This window comes from Nannospalax galili, unplaced genomic scaffold, assembly GCF_000622305.1.
Source record: "Nannospalax galili isolate Female #2095 unplaced genomic scaffold, S.galili_v1.0 scaffold1189, whole genome shotgun sequence".
NCBI lineage: Eukaryota > Metazoa > Chordata > Mammalia > Rodentia > Spalacidae > Nannospalax > Nannospalax galili.
This window is the reverse complement of record NW_008360313.1, coordinates 943831-962657: the sequence shown is the minus strand read 5'-3', so window position 1 is coordinate 962657 and position 18827 is coordinate 943831. Positions and strand designations below refer to the sequence as shown.

General features: G+C 40.7%; 2 protein-coding genes across 4 annotated transcripts in view; both read right to left on the bottom strand.

Annotated features, from left to right (window-relative positions):
• The window catches only part of F5 (coagulation factor V), a 77954-nt gene extending 63381 nt beyond the window's left edge, over window positions 1–14573 (bottom strand). The window contains exons 1-3 of the mRNA XM_008824901.2: window positions 14222–14573; window positions 11200–11288; window positions 2752–2874 (exon numbers count right to left, since the gene is read on the bottom strand). Coding sequence (XP_008823123.1) covers window positions 2752–2874; window positions 11200–11288; window positions 14222–14379 — 370 coding nt within the window. The 5' untranslated portion in view covers window positions 14380–14573. The remainder of the gene's footprint in view (window positions 1–2751; window positions 2875–11199; window positions 11289–14221) is intronic.
• Window positions 14574–16209: 1636 nt separating this feature from the next.
• Selp (selectin P) overlaps window positions 16210–18827 on the bottom strand; it is a 39028-nt gene continuing 36410 nt past the window's right edge. For all 3 annotated transcript variants that reach the window (XM_008824899.3, XM_029559516.1, XM_029559517.1), the window contains exons 14-16: window positions 18216–18246; window positions 17650–17705; window positions 16210–17134 (exon numbers count right to left, since the gene is read on the bottom strand). In XM_008824899.3, coding sequence (XP_008823121.1) covers window positions 17651–17705; window positions 18216–18246 — 86 coding nt within the window. In that variant the 3' untranslated portion in view covers window positions 16210–17134; window position 17650. The remainder of the gene's footprint in view (window positions 17135–17649; window positions 17706–18215; window positions 18247–18827) is intronic.

Here is an 18827-nt window from a genome sequence, read left to right as displayed (position 1 = left end):
TTTATTTGGTCAGACAGGGTAACCTCAACCTATCTATGACTGTGGTTTCTCAAATCTGGCTCAGTCCCCTACCATCTATCTCTCACGTATCTATCTCTGAGATAAAGGAATCTGAACTCTCTCATAGCTGGCTTACCATGTAGCTGGTTTATCCTCACAAAAATAGCTTTAACTCTAGAGGGAGGCTATAAGTGAGGATGAGTGTTAGAGATGAAGGAGAAACTTTAATCCGGAGAAGCATGCTAGAATGAACAGAAGGCCTGTCTTCTAACACAGATTTTTCACCTCACTTCCCAGATACGTTTTAACTTTCTCTACCTGTCCATATTTACCTTTATTTGAATTCATGGGATTACAGGCACCCATACGCATTGGTAAGAAGTCACAAATGGATGTGGTAGGGGAATTTTCAGTAAATTTGTTTTACAAATGATTGCTGGCCAAATAACATAGAGTTAAATCAACATCTAAAGGAAGAAGAATGATGTGGCAAGGTCCATTCCCTCTGCAAACAGCTGAGCTGAGTGCAAGGTTCACAACTCTTACCTCCCCCACCTTGGAAACAGAGCCTGAAAGGGACAGGTGACACGCTCCCAGTCCCTCTCCCTTCTGCATTGCTGAACTCTGATGCAGTCGTCTGGCAGCCCCATGAGTAGGTTAAGTGGTCGCCAATTGTGTCGTTGTATGATTTGAGGAACATAGAAGAAGCTCCTGTGCACACTGCCTCACCCAGGAACTTGCCAAGTTAGTTTCAGAAGGTAGTTGAAATTTCACAGTTAATTCTTCATTGTCTTTTCTCAAGCAAGGGGTTAGATTTTAGCTAATGTCAATATTCCTGGGGAAGGTAGCTCACTGACCTGTTAGTCATTCATAGCTTAGTTGGGGTGAGCTTGATGATAATCTACACAGGAGATGATAAGTGTAAACTCATTTTCTAATTCATAGTCAGTTAAATATTAAGTTATTGTATCACATTTGGATTGAATAATCTTCTTTACTATCATAGCTAGTATTTATTGGTGCTTACTGAAGGCTAAGCATTGCCTTAAGATGTAATGACCATGAGCTATATGAAATATAGAGTACATAATTACTGCCTTGATACAAATAAGAAAGAGGAAGCACAGAGAGGGTGAGTAACTTTGCAACAGTCATAGGGTTGGTAGTTGGCCTAAGCTGAAATTTGTATTTGGCAATCTAGATGCAAATCTGTACTATAAACCAGCTTCCACTGAATTCTTTTCTTCAGAGGTATACTGGCTCCAACATGTGGGAGAAGGAAAGAGATCTGTGAGATATCTAAAGTTCCCTGAAAATGTTATCATACCAAGAACTATTATAATATGGCTGTAATTATTTATCTGATTTATAATTTTTATTTTATGTGAGTGTTTTACCTGCATGTGTGTAAGTGCACCCATGTCATGCAATGCCTGCAGAGGCCAGAAGAGGGTGCCAGAGCCCCTGGAACTGGAATGACAGTTGTTAGCCATCATGTAGGTGCTGGGAATTGAAGCCAGGTCCTCTGCAAGAGCAGGCAGTGCTCTTAACACTGAGCCATCTCTCCAGCCACAGTTGTAATTATTTTTGACACCAGGTCCTGACAGTTCATTTACTCTGTTTATTGTGAGCATCAGTGTAATGGGAATGTTAGAATGCCAGCATCAGGCACTTACTGCTCTGTGGCTGAGGCAGTTACCATCATTACCATCATCTTTGTGACCTTGGGCAACATTGTCACCCTTCTCATCATTGAACCCTGCCATTTGTTAAGGGCTTCTTGGGTCCCAGGAACTACGCTTAGTATACTCCCTAGATGATCTCATTTAACCCTCAAAGCAAACACATGGGATGATGGGCATAACCCATTTTGCAGATGAGAGAACTGAGGTTCAGAGATGCTAAAGGCATTGAACCAGAAATTATAAAGCAAACATTTGAACACAGGCCTTGCTTATGTTTAGAACCACCTCAGTACGCCTCAAATTCTGATACTACTTCAGTACCATCATCATCACATACCAGCTATTGAATGTGTTTTCTGTGTCCAAACAATCCTCGTCAGGCTAGTCCTATTTCACTGTCAGTCACTCATGGGCCAAACCCAGCTAGCTGTCCATTTTTTATAAATAAAGTTTTGTTGGGACGCAGCCATGCTAATTCATTTGCATAGCCTCTGTAGTTGCTTTTGTTTTAAATGCCATAATTGACTAGTTGCAACAGAAATCCTATTGCCTGCAAAGCTGGATGCATTTAGTAGCTACTTTTTATAAGAGGTTTGTTGACTCTGCCTTACTGTGGGGTTTGCTCCTGCCCACTAGAACTCCCAGAATCAGGAAAATGAAGCATAGGTGTCACAGATCCAACCAGCATTCCTGTGCACTGTGTTTTCTGTAGTGAAAATTATTACAGGACTGCTTCTACTTGTTGGAGAAAAGTTTACTCGTCTTTAGCTTGAACCATCTTAGAATGTATTATAATTCCTATTTTAAGAATATATGGAATTCAGAGGGATTAGATAATTTCCCACCCAAGTGGCTCTTGTTAGGGACAAGAACCTAACCAATCCCTGAAGTCTAGATAATTTCAGAAACTTTCGATTTTGTCTCTGAAACTAAAAGCAGGATCAATTTTTATGATTACGATTTTAGGAAAGCAAATCTTTTCTAACAGCACATGGTTGACAATACTAGCTTTTAAGTGTTTGACAATGGTTATTAATGAAATCTTACCTTTTCTCTTGCCACTCACCTTCTGAGAATTTACTATATTTAATTCCTTGTGGATGGATGCTTAAGGGCTTGTCTGCTTTATTTTTAAAGTGAACTTTCATGATGTCTCCAACCTCAGCGTATAAGGTAGGTCCAAGAAGTCCTATGGAAGCAAAAATGTTTAGATATTTGTGTTCAGGCTCATTTAAGACAGAGCTACAAAGTAAGAAAAATGTGCAGAAGAGCCTCCAAAGTGATGTTATTGTTCTTCCTGATCCTGTTGTTGACTTGCTTCTCTTGAACTTAACTTAAACCTCTTCTAATATTTGTACCTTTGCCAGTTCATTAACTATGGCTAGTCATGTAAAAACATGCTTTAACCCAGGGCAACTCAAAAGAACAAGTTAAATAGTTCTGACCAGATCTACTCACTCTGCTGTACTCTTTCCTTAAGTTCTGTCTTTGGTCAAAAAAAGAAGGATTTTTAATATTTCAGGGGAAGTGAGGGATTGGTTGCTTTGGTTTCTTCTGATGGAAACCCCAGGGACCTAAGTGCAGTGGAGTAAATCACACAGTTTTCTGGTACTGAGGCAATTCACAATCCTTGAAGGTCTTCATATCCGAGGAAAACTTGTATGAATCTTCACAGTAAAATTTTTACAGTAGCAAAGGGAAAATGGGAAGAGGCGAGTTGGTGGGGCTGTAAATCATAGGAGGGTCTATGGGCCATGGTGGGAACTTGAACTTCTTCCACACAGAATAGAAAATCATTGGAACTTTTTGTAGTAGACATCTTGTCTGGTATGTTTTTAAAATGTTTTTAAAATTTACCCTCATCATCAAAAATCATCTGCTATGCACAGAAAAGATATTTGGTAGGATAGGAAAGAGATAGTTGGTGTATTGGGTCAATGTGTACAATAATGAAGGAATAAAAGTGGTTGTTTTCTGGACACAGTTGAAAGTAAAGCTGACAGGATTTTTTGATGAATGAGATGTTACATGTGAGAAAAGTCGAGGAGAATGTCATGGCTTTTTATTTGAGCCACTGTGTAGATAATGATCAGTTACTGTGACAGGGAAAACGTCCGGAGCAGGCAAGGAGTGTAGCTATCAAGACAAGGCTTCATTCACTTGCTGTATGCCAGGCACAATGCTAGGTCCTGAGCCATACAGACAGACCCAGTCCTTGTCCCCTAGGAGATCACAAGGCAGTTTGATGCAGACATGCAGTAGGAGTGCCCACTGAGATATGGAGAAGATGCTACTGGAAAAGAGAAGATGCAGAGTTAGCTCTGGCTGGGGACTTAGGGAGGAGTTTAGAATCACATGCTAGAATTTCCCAAAGTATAGTCTGAAGTCTCCACTTCAGAATAGCCTGGCATCTTGTTAAAGGAAGACTCCCACTTACCACCTCAGCCTCAGCTCTGGAGGTGAAGCTTGTGACTGCATTTAAACTTGTCCTCCCAGGTGGTTCTGACATCCGTTAACTCTTTCAAATCTGTTACCAAAAGCTTCACTTCAGACAGAATGATAGGATAGCTGCTCCCATGTTTGGGGTTTCTACTTTACGCTAATAGTGATCAGAGGCTGCTAAAATTTTCAACAAGGTACTATGGCTCGGACCTTTGTTTTTCTTTTAAGTCTTTTTTCTTTTCATTTAAATTTTCTTTTCTTTTTGGTCCATATTTTGAATTTAAATTATGGCTGTGTTTCTGGAGAACAATCTGAGGAGAAATCAGAGAGAAGGTTGAGAGAAGACTGAAAGAAATGTTGGTGGTCATAGTGGAGATGTTCAGGAAAGAAAACATCAGATAATCTGTTTAGGAGATTAAACTTTCAGGACTTATAATAGATTGGCTATGGGATGGAGGGGGAGGAACATCAAAGTTTTATGGTGCCAATGAGGTTCTGCTTGGGAGCTGGGTGGATGAAGTTGACATGCCCTGAGTCTGAGGGTACCACGAGATGATTCCTCTAACAGGTACGGTAAGTAGAACAGTTTCCTTTCCCCTCCAGGTCCAAACATCTAGACTTTGCAGGTATGCTACTTTATATGGCAAAGGGCCTGTGCACACATGATTAAATTAATGGTTAATTGGGAGATGAAGATAGTTTTCTTGTTACCATGTGGGCCATCTGTAGTCCCAAGGGTCCTCATTAAAAGGATACAAGAGAAGCTTAGAAAGAAATGAGAAGATGCCACTCTCCTGGCTTTGAAGATTGAGGAAGGGCATGATGAATCAATGAACACAGGCAACTCTAGTAATTGGGAAAAAAATCAAGAAAATGATTTTTCTAGAGTCTTAAGAAATGAGAGAGCTCTGCCAAGACTTTGATTATAACCCAGTGAAGCCCATTTTGAATTCCCAAGCTCTAGAACTGTTACTGTAACAGAAGAAGGAGAAAAAAAGACATGGACATGTGCCAGCACACCTGGCTTAGTTGTGTTGTTTTAAGGCACTAAATGTGTGGTAATTTGTCATAGATCAACAGTAAACCATCCTTTCTGGGAAGGAGGTCCTGTCTTCCCTCCACCTGTCTTTCTATCACTGTTGACCTGTTTTTTTCTGCTGAATTCCAGGTCCTAGAGTTTAAACTGTTCTTGTGCCTGAAACTTTTTTGTTCATTTTTATGTTGGCTCTCACAGGACCATGGAGACCACACAGTTCACGCCTCATTCTAGAGATGGTTAACAACATCTGGGAAGAATCGTGTGCGGGGAGCAGGAGGCATGATGGGTACTGGCTTGCCCACGGTCAGCCAATGACTTGGTAGCATTGCTTGAACTAGAACTGAGGTCTTGAGACTCCTAAGGAAAGAATTTTCCCCACTACTCTCTTTGGAGCTGGCTTAGACCCTCATATTTTTGGAATAGTTCATATGATCTTTTTTTATTGTTTTCTGTTTTGGCTCCTGACCTCATCTGCCCCATTGATTGACCCCGTCTTCTGAATTCTGCCTTGAATCTTGGCTTCTCGTGGAAATATTACCTGTCTAGACTGTACATAGTCCAGTCTGTACTGACAATGCTGTCACAATGTGAGCTACATTTTGTTGCTGTGGTTCTTTTGCTTGGTTGATTTGTTTGTTGGTATCACATGGCTACAAATATCAGATGCCCAGAAAAACTTTCCTAGGTTATTTAACCTTGTGAGACCTTTTACATCAATGGATATTTTGACAGGTTGGGATGTTTATTCAACCTCCCTTCCTGCTTCTTTATAATTAAGGCATAACTAAAGGATGTTTTCATAAATGTGAGTCAAATGCCTTAGTGCATGTGGTAGACACATGGCTGAATACTTTTTTAGCTGCTCTGTACCTTCTTCCTTGGCCAGATAATCTAAACCCTTCCCCACCATCTGTTTGATGAGAGAAAAGGAAGGTTCAGGGAAAGAGTGACCTATCTTGGAGCCTAGAGAAGGACTACTTCTTGTAGTGACTTTCATGCAGCTGTGGAGTTAGGAAGACCATAGTGGATGAGCTAATCAGATCCTCTGGCCTTAGTTGAACAAGAAGCCCACAGGCAGTGATTTTAAAGCTCTTTTAGACACAAGTATTTCATTATCTTCATTTGAAAGATATAGAGACTTAAAACTAGTCTGTTTGAAGCCTGAGACAGATTACTAAAAATATACCTGGCCCTCCACCTGCCGAAGTGTCCACAAACCTCAGAAAGGTATCTTCAGGCTTCAATCCAATAGTAAGCCCTACTTTCAATTTGATAAACTAGTCTAGGCTCCTTTGGCAGAAGTGAAATATCATGACTTGCTCAGGGCTCAGCTAGAATCATACTCACCAGCTGGTTGGAGAAAGAACCACAGAAGAAGTACAAATAACACAGGACTAGACTTACACACTACTAACTTGTAGCATTCATATTTTTCTCAACCATTCAGAGGCCTTTCTTTCACATCAGTGCTGCATCCTATCTTGACCACTGTATGAATGTAATGATGGTGAACATAAGAGCCCTCCTATCCATGGGGAGTTGATAGCTAAGCAACTTTGGGAGTTTAAGAAGAGGCTGTATAAAAATAGATGCTAACATTCCTCAGTAACCCCAAATCAAATGCATTCTGGGATATACAGGGGTTGGCAGAAAGGTGGTGCTTAGAGTGAAAGGGATTAAACATGTGACCACTCTCACCAATTCTTAAGGTCTACTACTGATTAATAAGGTTAAATCAGGAACTCATTATAAAAAGCCTTTATTTGAAAGCATTTCTGTTGCGATGATCTCTCTTGTGAAAACCAATCAGTGCCTCCTTATATAAAAGTCTTCAGCCTTGCTGTGGTACTTTGTGTCATTGTGGCACTTAGCACAGTGACTTACTCAGCAATGACATTGGTGAACCTGGCAAAAGCCACCGAAGATGGAAGTTCAAATATCTGCCCAAGCCCTCTTGTTGTAGTCCTAATGGATATGTTTTTCATTTACTTACATCTTAGTTAAATAGTTCTTATAAATGTAATGAACATGCTAAACTCCACGATAGGGTATGAAAATGAATAGACTCTGAGAGAGGACAGGAGTGCCTTCAACTTCTGATGACATCCACAAGGTAATTTTATAGGCAACCTTAATACCCCATCCTTGACTCCCAATGCAAGTGGTAACCCTTCCACTTAAGGCCAATCCAGCCCCAACTTTGAATCCCAGCACTTCCTGCTTCTGAGCTTACCTCTATCAACCATTTCTCAGATATGTTTTATATTGAGTCATTAAATATTAGGCTCTTGTATTACTTTTTCCTAAAATCCCCAAATATCTTTAAACCTCTCCTTCCTCTCTAGAACTAGTATCTACTTTCCCATTTGGAGCCAAGTTTCAGGAAAGAATTATGCTTTTTTTGCTTCAGTGTCCTTGCCCACCACTCCCCCTCCCCAAACCCCTGCCATCTGATCTTGCCCCAGCACTCCATAACAAAAGGCAGGTTTTGCTGGTCCCTATATTAAAATGAATAGCTCTTGGTGCCTTTGGGCTCTGCTTCCAGGACACCGTATCGACTAGCTGTCCTCTGCCTTCTCTGGGCCGATTTTCTCAAGCTCTGGGTGACCTTTGCATTCTTGGCTTATCCCTTGGACCTCGTTGCTCCTTTGAGCTCTGTCTGGAGCCTTCTTTTCTCGTTAACTTCTCCTTGGGTGATCCTGAACCCTTTCAGAGCTTCATTTACAGCCTTGGTTAGGATGTCTCTCAAATATTTATATGTATCTGGCTCAGATCTCCCACCAAAAGGCAACATTTCTACACCCATCTGCTGATGATTTGGCAACACTATACCCATCTGCTGATCTGGCAACACTATATAAAAATCCTACTGACACCTCAGACTCCAAGTCTGAACTCATCTTCCCTGCACACATCCTCCTTTTCCTAAACTTACTTTCTTATGGAATGATACAGTATACGTTCTGCTATTCAATCCAGAAAACTTGAAGTCAATCACAACCACTTTCTTCCTATATTTTGTCCAATTAGCATCCTGTTTAGTTGACTTCAGCTCACAAGTGTCTTTGGAGTGCATCTAATTTTCTCCTTCTCAGCATCCCTCTGTCTTGTTTCCTCAAATTGGCACTAAAGCCCCATTATTAGCTTCTCTGGCTCTGAACTTCTTCCCTCCCATCCATCCTCCACATTTGGACAGAACAATCTTGCATACAAAGTGATTGCTTTCATTACGGCGTTTTATACATATGTGTCATCATACTTTGTTCACAATCATAGAACAATATTTTGAAAGCATAAACCTGGGTCTGTCTTTCTTCTACTAACATTATTTCAGCAACTCTCTGCTTCCCTTGAGATAAAGCTTTTACATGGTTCCCTGATCTAGCTGTTTCTGTCTCTATCTAGTTGCCTTTCACATTAGTTCCTTACTCTGTGCTCCAAATGTATTGATCCAGTTGTGGTTCCTCAAATGTACCATGCTCTAAACCTTTATGTGCTCTGCTTTTTTGTTTTAAAATGCACCTTCAATGCCCCCCTATTCACCTATTGTTTCTCTCTGTCTCTGTCTCTGTCTCTGTCTCTGTCTTCTCTCTCTCTCTCTCTCTCTCTCTCTCTCTCTCTCTCTCTCTCTCCCTGGCTATCAACTTGGAAATAGGTCAACTTTCCTTACTACTAGACTGAAAAGTCTCATCACGGTTCTTCTGTATCTCTGTAACATGACTGTCTGCTTAACTGTCATCTCAGCTGGTTGATTTCTGCAACTCTGCAACTCAGGGTGCAACTGTTATTCAGTTTTATATCCTCAGAGCCTGAAATGTGGTATTCTTAAATTGTGATAATTAAAAAGATAAGAACATTTAATTGTATTTATTTAAAGGTAAATAAATATATAAATAACAATAGACAAAGAATATAAAACAAACAGAGAAATGTAGGTATATAAATAGCCACAGCATTATGATATGTGCTCTAACAGAGGCACAATTCATAGCTACAATAGCAACAATAACAATGATGTAGCTAACTTCTATTGAGTGCTTGTTATATGTGAACATCATTATTAAATACTTTGCATTCATTAGCCAGTTGACTTTCACAGCAGAACTAAGTTAGTTCACAGTGCTGGGAGTACACAGAAGAAAGAAGAGGTACTAATGCTAGGAGGGGTGGGAACCCATGAAGCTTCAGAAAAGGCGTAGCCTCTGAGTAAGCAGCTGTGAAGCTGAATTTAGAACCTTGCAGAAAAGATACAGTGGAGAAACTGAGAAGGCATAGAAAACGAAGTCAAAAGGAAACAAGGGGAAAGTGGCGTGAGGGGAACAGGCAAAGAAAGTTTCAAGGAGGGAGAGTAACAAGTAGAGTGTCAAGTAGCCCAGAAATGGTCAAAGAGCTAGAAGTTACGGATGCTCCCATGTCAGAGATGGTAATTCACAGAGACTTTTAACTGAGTAATTTTAACAGTGTTATTAACATACTGGAACAGCTTAGGGAAGGAATGTAAGGAGATGGAATGTAGAGAATTGGTATCCTGGGGATCCATCTCAGGTCATTAGCCTTTCTCCTACAGGGAATCCAGAGGCAAGGGATGGAGAGAAAAGAAAAAGGCAGGTAGGGGGGCAAGGAGTGGGTTTTTTTTTCTTCTAGGTAAGAATTTACCTGAAAATGACTGTTTTGTTGTTGACTTTTGACTGAAGGAAAGTCTCCAGTAAAGGAAGGATTGAAGATGAAAGGAAACTAGAGAAGGCAGGGCAGAGTAGGGGCCGAGTAGAAGAGGCAGAAGGTGAGTCTGGAGAGCACACAGGTCTTCACAAGCTTGATGGAAGGATGGGTGAACTGATGATAAGGGGCCCAACTGGAAGACATTCTCCCTTGACGCTTTGTTACTCCTGTGTATGTGTTTTCATGGGTGAGATCCTAGAACCCTCACCGAATTAGTCTCAGACTAAAGAAGTGATAAAGAAAACAAGAAGAGATTTTCTTTGAATATCATAGCTATGTGGTTCATCATACTAAGTAAACAGAAGAAGAGATGGGAAAACTAAATTCAAGGAATAAAACACGCACAATTCCGTTGAATGAGTGTAGGCACCTGGAAAGGAGCAATAGCAACGACAAACTTATTCCGTTAAGCACATCTGTGCTTAACCTGCTAGATCACAAGCCCCAGGAAGGTCTGAGTCCATTTCGTCTGTTTTTGCATCCATGGTGCCTAATTCATTGTCAGTCCTACAGAAGGTGCTCAGTTGTGGTTTGTTAGATAAACAATTCAAAAATTCAAGCACTGGAAAGTTTTGTTTAGCTCTCCTGACCAAGGTTAAAAACATAGTTGATTGCCTGGGCATATGACCAGTACAATTCCGCAGCAGCCCATGCTCTGAAGAGCCCCTGTTTGCTTTCAGTTTGCTGTTGCTTTCTTTGAAGTTTTCAATAATCTGAGCAAGGAGCCCCATACTCTCATTGTGTCTTGGGTGCACATATGACGTAGCTGTGGTGCTTGCTAGAAACAACACACATTTAAACAAAAATCACTAAGTGAATCTTTAAAATCTTTATATTCATTTATTTTGAATGTATGTTGGGGGGCTCAAACATGCCATGGCATGGGTGTGGAGGTCAGAGGACGGCTTGGGAGAGTTAGTTCTCTCCTTCTACTATGTGGGTCCTGGGGATCCATCTTAGGTCATTAGCCTTGGTTGCAAGCACTTTGATCTGCTGAGCCATTTGGTCAGTCCACTAAGTAGATATTTTAAGCACAAAGAATATCTCATTATCTGTAGAATCTTATCTTTAAAATAAAAAAAAATGCAAGATGGGTCTTGTAGCACAGCTTCTTGGAAGCTAAGGCAGCAAATTTAAGGTCTGCCTGGGCTACAGCTCAAATTCAAAACCAGCCAAGAAAACTTAGTGAGACCCTGGCTCAAAATAAAAAGTAAAGTGTGAACTGGAGATAGGCTAAGTGGTAGAGTTCTGTCCTAGCATTAGACTCTAGGTTCAGGCCCCAGTACACAAGAAATTAGTATATTTCAGACTTACCTGAAATACTAGATCGTGGCTTTTCTTTCTGAAAATATGGTTCATACTCTCTGTAGACAATTTTCTTAAAAGAAGTTTTAGAATTCAAGCTAGAAATGAAATACAAAAACTAAATTGAAAGACATATGTCATATCTATTCACATTCCCAAAAGGTAGATCTCTGTCTCAGACCTTAAGAATAAAACCAGAATGACAGATTGTATTGTATTTCCAAAGCCCAAGATTTCACAAATATAAATAATAAGTGAAGTCAATGAAAAAAAATTTGGTATTTTCAAAAAGAATTTGTCCCCATGGGGCAGTTCAGAGCACTTATTGCTCTTCCAGAGGACCTGTGTTGGGTTCCCAACACCCACATGCAGGCTTACACCATTCCTTAACTTCAGTCCCAGAGAATATTCTGGCCTCTGCTGACACCAGGAACACACGTGGTGCACTAACATATAAACAGGCAAAACACTCATACACATAAAATAAAAATAAAGATAATCTTGGGTATAATGTCACATGCCTTTAACCCTAGCACTTGGAAGGCAGAAGCAGGTGGATCTCTGTGAGATAGAGGTCTGGTCTATATAGTAAGTTTCAGGCCAACTAGGGCTGTAGGGAGACCTTGTCTCAAAAATATATGTGTATTATATATATTATATATAGTAGTTTATCTTGATAAGTTTTTCCTTCATAAATTTAGGCTGTCTTAATTCTGCTTCTTGGAACCAATTTTCTAAAAAGGAAGATAAGCTCCTAACACAAACTCAGACTTTGGGTTTGGGTTAAAAGTGCAATTGAGGGCTTGCGGATTTAGCTCAGTGGTAGAGCGCTTGCCTAGCAAGTGCAAGGCCCTGGGTTTGGTCCTCAGGTCTGGAAAAAAAAAAGACAAAGGGAGGCCCTGTTTCAAAAAGACCCCCCCCCAATTACTAAAACAACAAAAGTGCAACTGAGTATATGAGAGCTATTTCAATTGATTAATCAAATATAATTTTTAAAAAGTTTTCAAGTTGGGGGCTGGAGAGATAGCTCAGCAGTTAAGAGCCTGGTTCTAGCATCCACATGGAGGCTAAAAACTGTCCATAACTCCAGTTCCAGGGGCTCCAACACCCGCCTCTGGCCTCTGGGGGTATTGCATGTATATGACATACATATAGGCAAAACACTCATTACACATAAAATTAAAAAAGAAAGCTTTTAAGTGGTAAATTGCATACAATTGTTGAACCCTATTTCTAGTTGAGATGATGGAGACAGCTAAGGGCAAAATCCTAGAATTTATATTGAAAACAAAAGAAAAAACTGCCCTGGAAAGTTAAATAGCTTCCTAAGAAGATGCAGTTGATAAACTGCACAGCCAAAATCCAAAAGGTTAAACCATTTCCTCACCTTTATCTAGACCCAGGTAACTACTGTTTCATTCTGTTTCTGGGATGAATAAGGCGAGGAATCTTAGTAACTACAGCACCATATTTCACAGGAATGATAGATGCTATGAAGGAAGAACTTCCTCCAGTTGGCCCCTTGTCAATAATGTGCACATTCTCCTCCCTAACCAGGGGAAGACTTGCCAACATATTATTCTATTATTACATGTAGTCCTCATATTGTACATTGGATGTGAATTTGTTCATACCTTGCCTTGTGTCCCCTGACCTACCTCTACCTGTCCCCTATCCCAGGCTAAACACAGCACGCTACAGGGAAGCCAGCAACCCAGTTTATGTTCTGCCACTGAACAGGAGAGACTAGTGCTGGGAATAATGTTGCTTTCTTTGGGAGTTCAGTTAAAGACAGTTCTACATGAGTCTGGGTATGATTTAAATGATCACTTTGAAATACAATATTTGACAGTGTTTTAAATGAGCTATTTCTAATTAGCATAAAGCCAAGATAGAACGTAATGCCCTCCAAAATAACCCAGTTACAATAAAAAAATCAAAAGCTTGTTAGACATTTATAGCAAAATATTATGTATTACTTTCAAAACATTACATTATTTTTTGACTCATTGCTTTGGTTTTGCAATTGTAAAAGAGGAACTCATCTTTCACAATTGCCTAAACTTTGATGTTAACTAAAAAGAAAAGAAAAAATGAGTCACACTAGAAGATGTATCATTTAAAACAGATTTGAACCAATCAATAAGTAGGTGTAATATTGAATAGACTATGATTTGGTTAATTTCATGAAGTCTTTTTTTTAGCTTTCCAATCAGAAGAATATATTTTGCAACACAAAAGTAGGGTTTGATATTATTTAAACGTCCTCTTAGTTAAATAGTGGCCTTACTTGTTTACTAACATGGGTAATATTATAGTAGACTAAAATATCCAAGATAAACCATATTCTAGGGAGTTATTCTGAATGAGGAAAAAAACCACGTCACATTAAGCAGCCACAAATAAGTCAGAAAAAGTGAAAGTACAAAGGAGCCCCATTTCCCTGAACTGATGCCTTGAAAGTCGCTTGTAGGAAGACAACAAAATTATGGGAAGAGCTATCCAATTGTCTCTTCATAATATAGTACAAGGTGTACATTTTATCTTTAGAAGGCAAATCTATGTCGACAAGAAATCACTATTATGCAACTAGAAGCTCCACTAAAAATAAAACAAAACGAACAAAAAAAACCCAGACTGCTAAAACTCTGGAACTGCTTACAGAAGGGGGCCATCAGGGTGCTGGAGGCTGGTGATTTGAACCAATCAATAAACTAAACCAACAATCAATCAAACATGGGAACAAAACTGCATGAAAAACAAACTCCTGAAAACAGTAGCTAACAAATCACATCGACTGTTTTCTACATTCTCAGTATGATAAATTGTATTAGTGGAGACAAAATTAGCAAGTACTAGATTTACTCAGTTCATTAGATTTTATTAACAATGTTTGCTCACACACACACACACACACACACACACACACACACACACACACCATGGAATTAAAACATGTAAAAAAAGAATCATGTAATTATATTGGATTTTTTTCCCTGGAGAAGCCCACCTGGACGCCACCCGGAGTTACCTTGGATCTGTGGGCTCAGGGCGGTAGCTCCAGTTGATGCCCTGAGCAGCCACGTAGAACTGCCTTAGCCTTGCTGCCTCTGTCCCTGAGCCACCCCAGCCTGCCCAGCTGCTGCCCAGGACCACCAAGACGCAGAGGCGCGGGCAGACAAGGAGCATGGTCCCTGTCCTCCCGCGCTGTCACGGTGGACGGCTCAGTTTTCACCGCGGCGAAGGTACCCTATGCTCCACTGTCCCTGCTGCGTGTCTCCCCGGCCACACGGAGTGCTAGGAGGCTGCAGGAGGCTGTGTCCCTGTCCCCCACAGCTGCTGACTGAGCCAGCCTCCCTGCTGGGACTCCTGAAAGCCGGGGCTTGGTGAGATCACTGCCCCTTGTGGCCAGAGGTATTTATTAGGGAGAACCAGAGTAGGGACCATTCTACAGGGGAAGTAAGGGCAGACAGCTGCTAGAGGCTTTGGCACAGGGACAGTGTCCAGGGCTCCCTTTCCCTCCACAAAGCTGTACTCCAGGTCTTCACAGCGGATGGGAGGGGTAATTCCCCCACTGTCCACCCCTAACCTACTGGGGTCAAAGTTTAGGCTTGCCATCTCTTCCTCCAGCCCCTCAGGTAGGCCCATCACCCTTCTGATCTGAGGAAAAGGGCACTGTGCTGTTACTAGGCACAGGAAACAGCAAGAAGACAAGGCCACCAGCTTTTCTAGTGTTTCCCGCCTTTTCAGTAACATCTACCAAGGCACAAGCCATCTGCTAAGGGCTTCTCACCACCTCCAGCAAAGCAGGGAGCAGTGCTTAGAGAGCTTGTCCCAGATAGTAGTTCATATTTGAAGTCTGCTTATTGCCTGTGTAGTCCTGGGCCCCTTACTCTCTACCTCTCCAGGATGCTCTTGACACCTGCCAAACAGGCATGGCAATGCTAGTCTCCCCTGCTATTGTTGGAAAGATAAAGGCGAGCTATAAACTGCACAAGTGCCAGTTCCTAGAAAACAGACAGCTTATGCCTATTTCTATGATTTAGTATCCTGCCTCCATGCCCTCCTGTATTTCCGAAGGATGTTTCACATGTTTTAAATCTTATTTTGCTGTTGGTGGAGAAGCAGAGAATCATGCTGCCTGAAGCACCAGGGTGTCTTGTCCTGGGTTTCCTGGAACTCTGTTCTGTCTATGCTTTACTCCTTACACACACAGAAAATTATAATGAGGCACCACCCAGGCTCCTAAGCAGCCTCTCTGTGCTCAATCTTGCCTTTGCTCTTTTGCTGATATTATTCTGTCTAGAGCTGATATTATTCTGTCAATTCAGAATGTCCCTTCTCAAGTCAGGCATGATGGCACATGCCTGTAATCCCAGCACTCAATGGGCTGAGGCAAGAGAACACCGAGTTTAAAGCTTGAGACCAGTGTAGGCTACACAGTAAGACTTTGTCTCAAAAGTAAATAAATAGGAAAAATGCCCACATCTGTTTTCTTTCCTCTTGGCTTGCTCATTCTTTAAAGCCTTTCTCTGATTCTAGATACAAATTTACTTTCCTGTTTAATAAGCTCACTCTATTCTGACTATATATGGATTACCCTTTATCATTTTGTTCAGATTTGTGTTGTGTTCCCAACTAGATTACAAGCTATGTTATTATAAGCTGGAACAATGCCTCGTACTTTTGATCTGCAATACCAGTGATTCCCTATGTTACAAGAGCAGAATTGCCTAGTTTTCTTAAAAATGCAGATTATGACTCAGGAGACAGGGTTGTAAGAAATGCTACTGGCAGTATATCTGAGGAAGTTTTCCAAAGTAGCATGTCCCTAAGTCCTAAAATTCTTACAGAATCACTGTAACCTTTCGATAGATCATGTTGCTGTTTTCACTTGCCGTCTGTTTATGAGTATCCAGGCTACATGACTGGATTCCATTTCACAATGGCAAGATAATTATGCTTTTTCACTCACTAATTTTTGCATCAATTGCAGATGAGCAATATATAACTTTCAGTAATATATTTATTTATTATTTAGGTGATATTTATTTATTAAATAGGTGAATTAAATAACATGTAAAACATATCTGTTCTTCCCTGCAGAACAGTAAGGGGATGAAGACTTTCTCTGCTTCTCTGATTTTTCTCTTGAAGCAGGGGGTATTTGACAAATATTTGCTGGCTTGTAGAAAGGACCAGCTGCTATTGGGATGATTGTAACTGTGAATCATGTTACTGGTAAGAAAGACCTTACTGGCCAAAACAGCAAATAGAAGAATGTAGTATTTGCAGGAGTCTTTAATTATACATTCAAACATTGGTCTTTGGGTGCTCTGGTGAAGGGAATGTCTGCAGTCGGATATGGCCTCCTGGCTCTGTTCTTGATCTTCTGTGGACTCTGGTACCGTCTGGAAGCTTTTGTGGAAGTCACAGCAGCAGAGGTCTAAGCAACCTCATGGAGAACAAACCCTGGAGACCCATGAGATCCAACAGGAGTTCCCTTAAGTTAGAGGTGTGCCTGCCTTCCAACAATGTAGAGAGTGCCACTTTTCAAACCCCAAATAAAGCGTCATTTTGAGTTCTCCACAGTCTGGTCTTCTGGTGAGTCAGATGCTCCAGTGCCTTTGGCTAACTGGTGTTTTCAGCGACAGCAAGGTCAAAGCCTCAGACCACAGCAGAAACATTTTTTCCTGCTTTTGAGACTTGTGGTTAGAGGAAGGTGAGGGGTGGAGCAGGAAGAAGTGGGTGGAGAGGTGGGAATGTACACAGTCTCTTTAGCACTGGTCCAAAGCTATTCTAAAGAAGAATCCATGTCCTTTATTCACAAGTATTTACAGAAAACCGCAGCAGATGCAGTGGAGTAAAGTCAAACCCAGCAGGAAGCTTGATGTCCACATGCAAAATCCTGAGAGAATGAACAAGTGACCAGATGGACAGGTCTCTAGAAATGAAACACACAGGTTAAAATACTGTTTCCTTAAAAGGTGATCTTCCATCATATCCATTTCCCAAGATTCAAGATAATCACCTCATTCTAGATTGTAGTTTATCTTCCAGCAGGCTACGTTTGCTAGGAAACATGACTTCACACTATTAGGAACGATGGTTTTTAGACAATTTCTGTTTCCCCAGGAGGTAACAGAAAATTTTTCAGGAACGCCTACACCACCAATACCAACTATCAGCCAATAATGGGAATGTCATACACCCTGGATTGAGTTATGTGCTGTTAGAACGTTTCTATCCTAGAGGGAATAGAAATCCTTGGGTGAACCCTATTGTCCTTCCATGTCACATGTGCTTCCCTGCTGCCAGTATGATTTCTGTCATGGCTTGGAAATTTAATACATGCTTAAAATTTAACACATGATGAATATAAGGAAAATCAAGTCTTATATTCTTGCTAGTCCCCTTACTTTTGTATTTCCTTCAAAAATATCCTCATAGGCAACTTACCTTAAGGGCTCGGGTCATATGCAGCATTGGTAAAGACTCCATATGTTCCCAGGTGGCTAGAGAGAAGAAACACAAGGATGACTCGTCATAAAATGCATAGTTCTCAAAACAGTTCAGCTCATGGTATCTCTAGGAACAACAGACTGCCACCAGCCCCTAGAACTCTGCTTTAATAAGAAAATTAAATGCAAAAGCAAATTTCAAGGGCCCACTTAGCAGCTCTGTGAATTGCACCTCACACTCATACTTTTCCTTACGGGGGATAGAACCAAGGGCCTCATGTATTCTGGGTGAGCACTGTATCACCAAGTCACATCCAGGGCCCTGTCCACTTTGTTTACCTGCAGAAAATCTGCTAAGCCCTAGAACTGTCTGTAGCCTCTCCTTGATGAGATAGCTACAAAGCTCTCAGTCTTGATAATTGAAACTCTAGCAAGGGTTTCCACAGAATGATAGTACTGCACCTAGGGATGTCTTTTGGATTTTCATAATAATCAAGAGGACTGACAGTGGGCAATGGCCAGAGATGCTAAATATCCAAACAGCACAGAACATTTCCATCTTACCTGTGAGGGTTCAAGGGGCATTTTCCATCATCTGAAAGAAGGAAGAGAAGATGAATAAAAGAAAACAATGAAATGAGGAGACAGAATCATTGGTGATAGAAATTACTGAGGAAAGTTAGTCAACTGATTTTCAGATAGACTCATAGAACAATCTGTACTGAACAGTAGTATTTGTTTTAGGCTAAATTAAACAATCTACAAAGTTTAATTTTAAACTCCTCTTACCTTTTTTCTATTTAGCTTTCTGAAAACAAAATCAATAACCCTGTTCTCCAATCTCTGAAACCTCCAGTCTTGGTGCTTGAGGGCCCCCTATTGTTCCATCCTGGTCTTTATTCCATTGGTCCTCAGCTAGCATGCTAACCTTATCAATAAATCCATGCCAACTCTACAGTGTGTGCTTTCATTATTCCTCCCTGATGACATATGTGGTCAGTCTCCTTGTATCTTGATCAAAACAACAGACTCCGATAGTTAAATCTTTACACATGGACATGTCATTGTCCTTTTATTTGGCAATAGACTGTTTAGATATCTGAAATCAAATTGGGATGAGCCCAGGAAAAAAAAATCAACCATTTCTAACTCATGAGTTTATTGATAAGGTTAGCA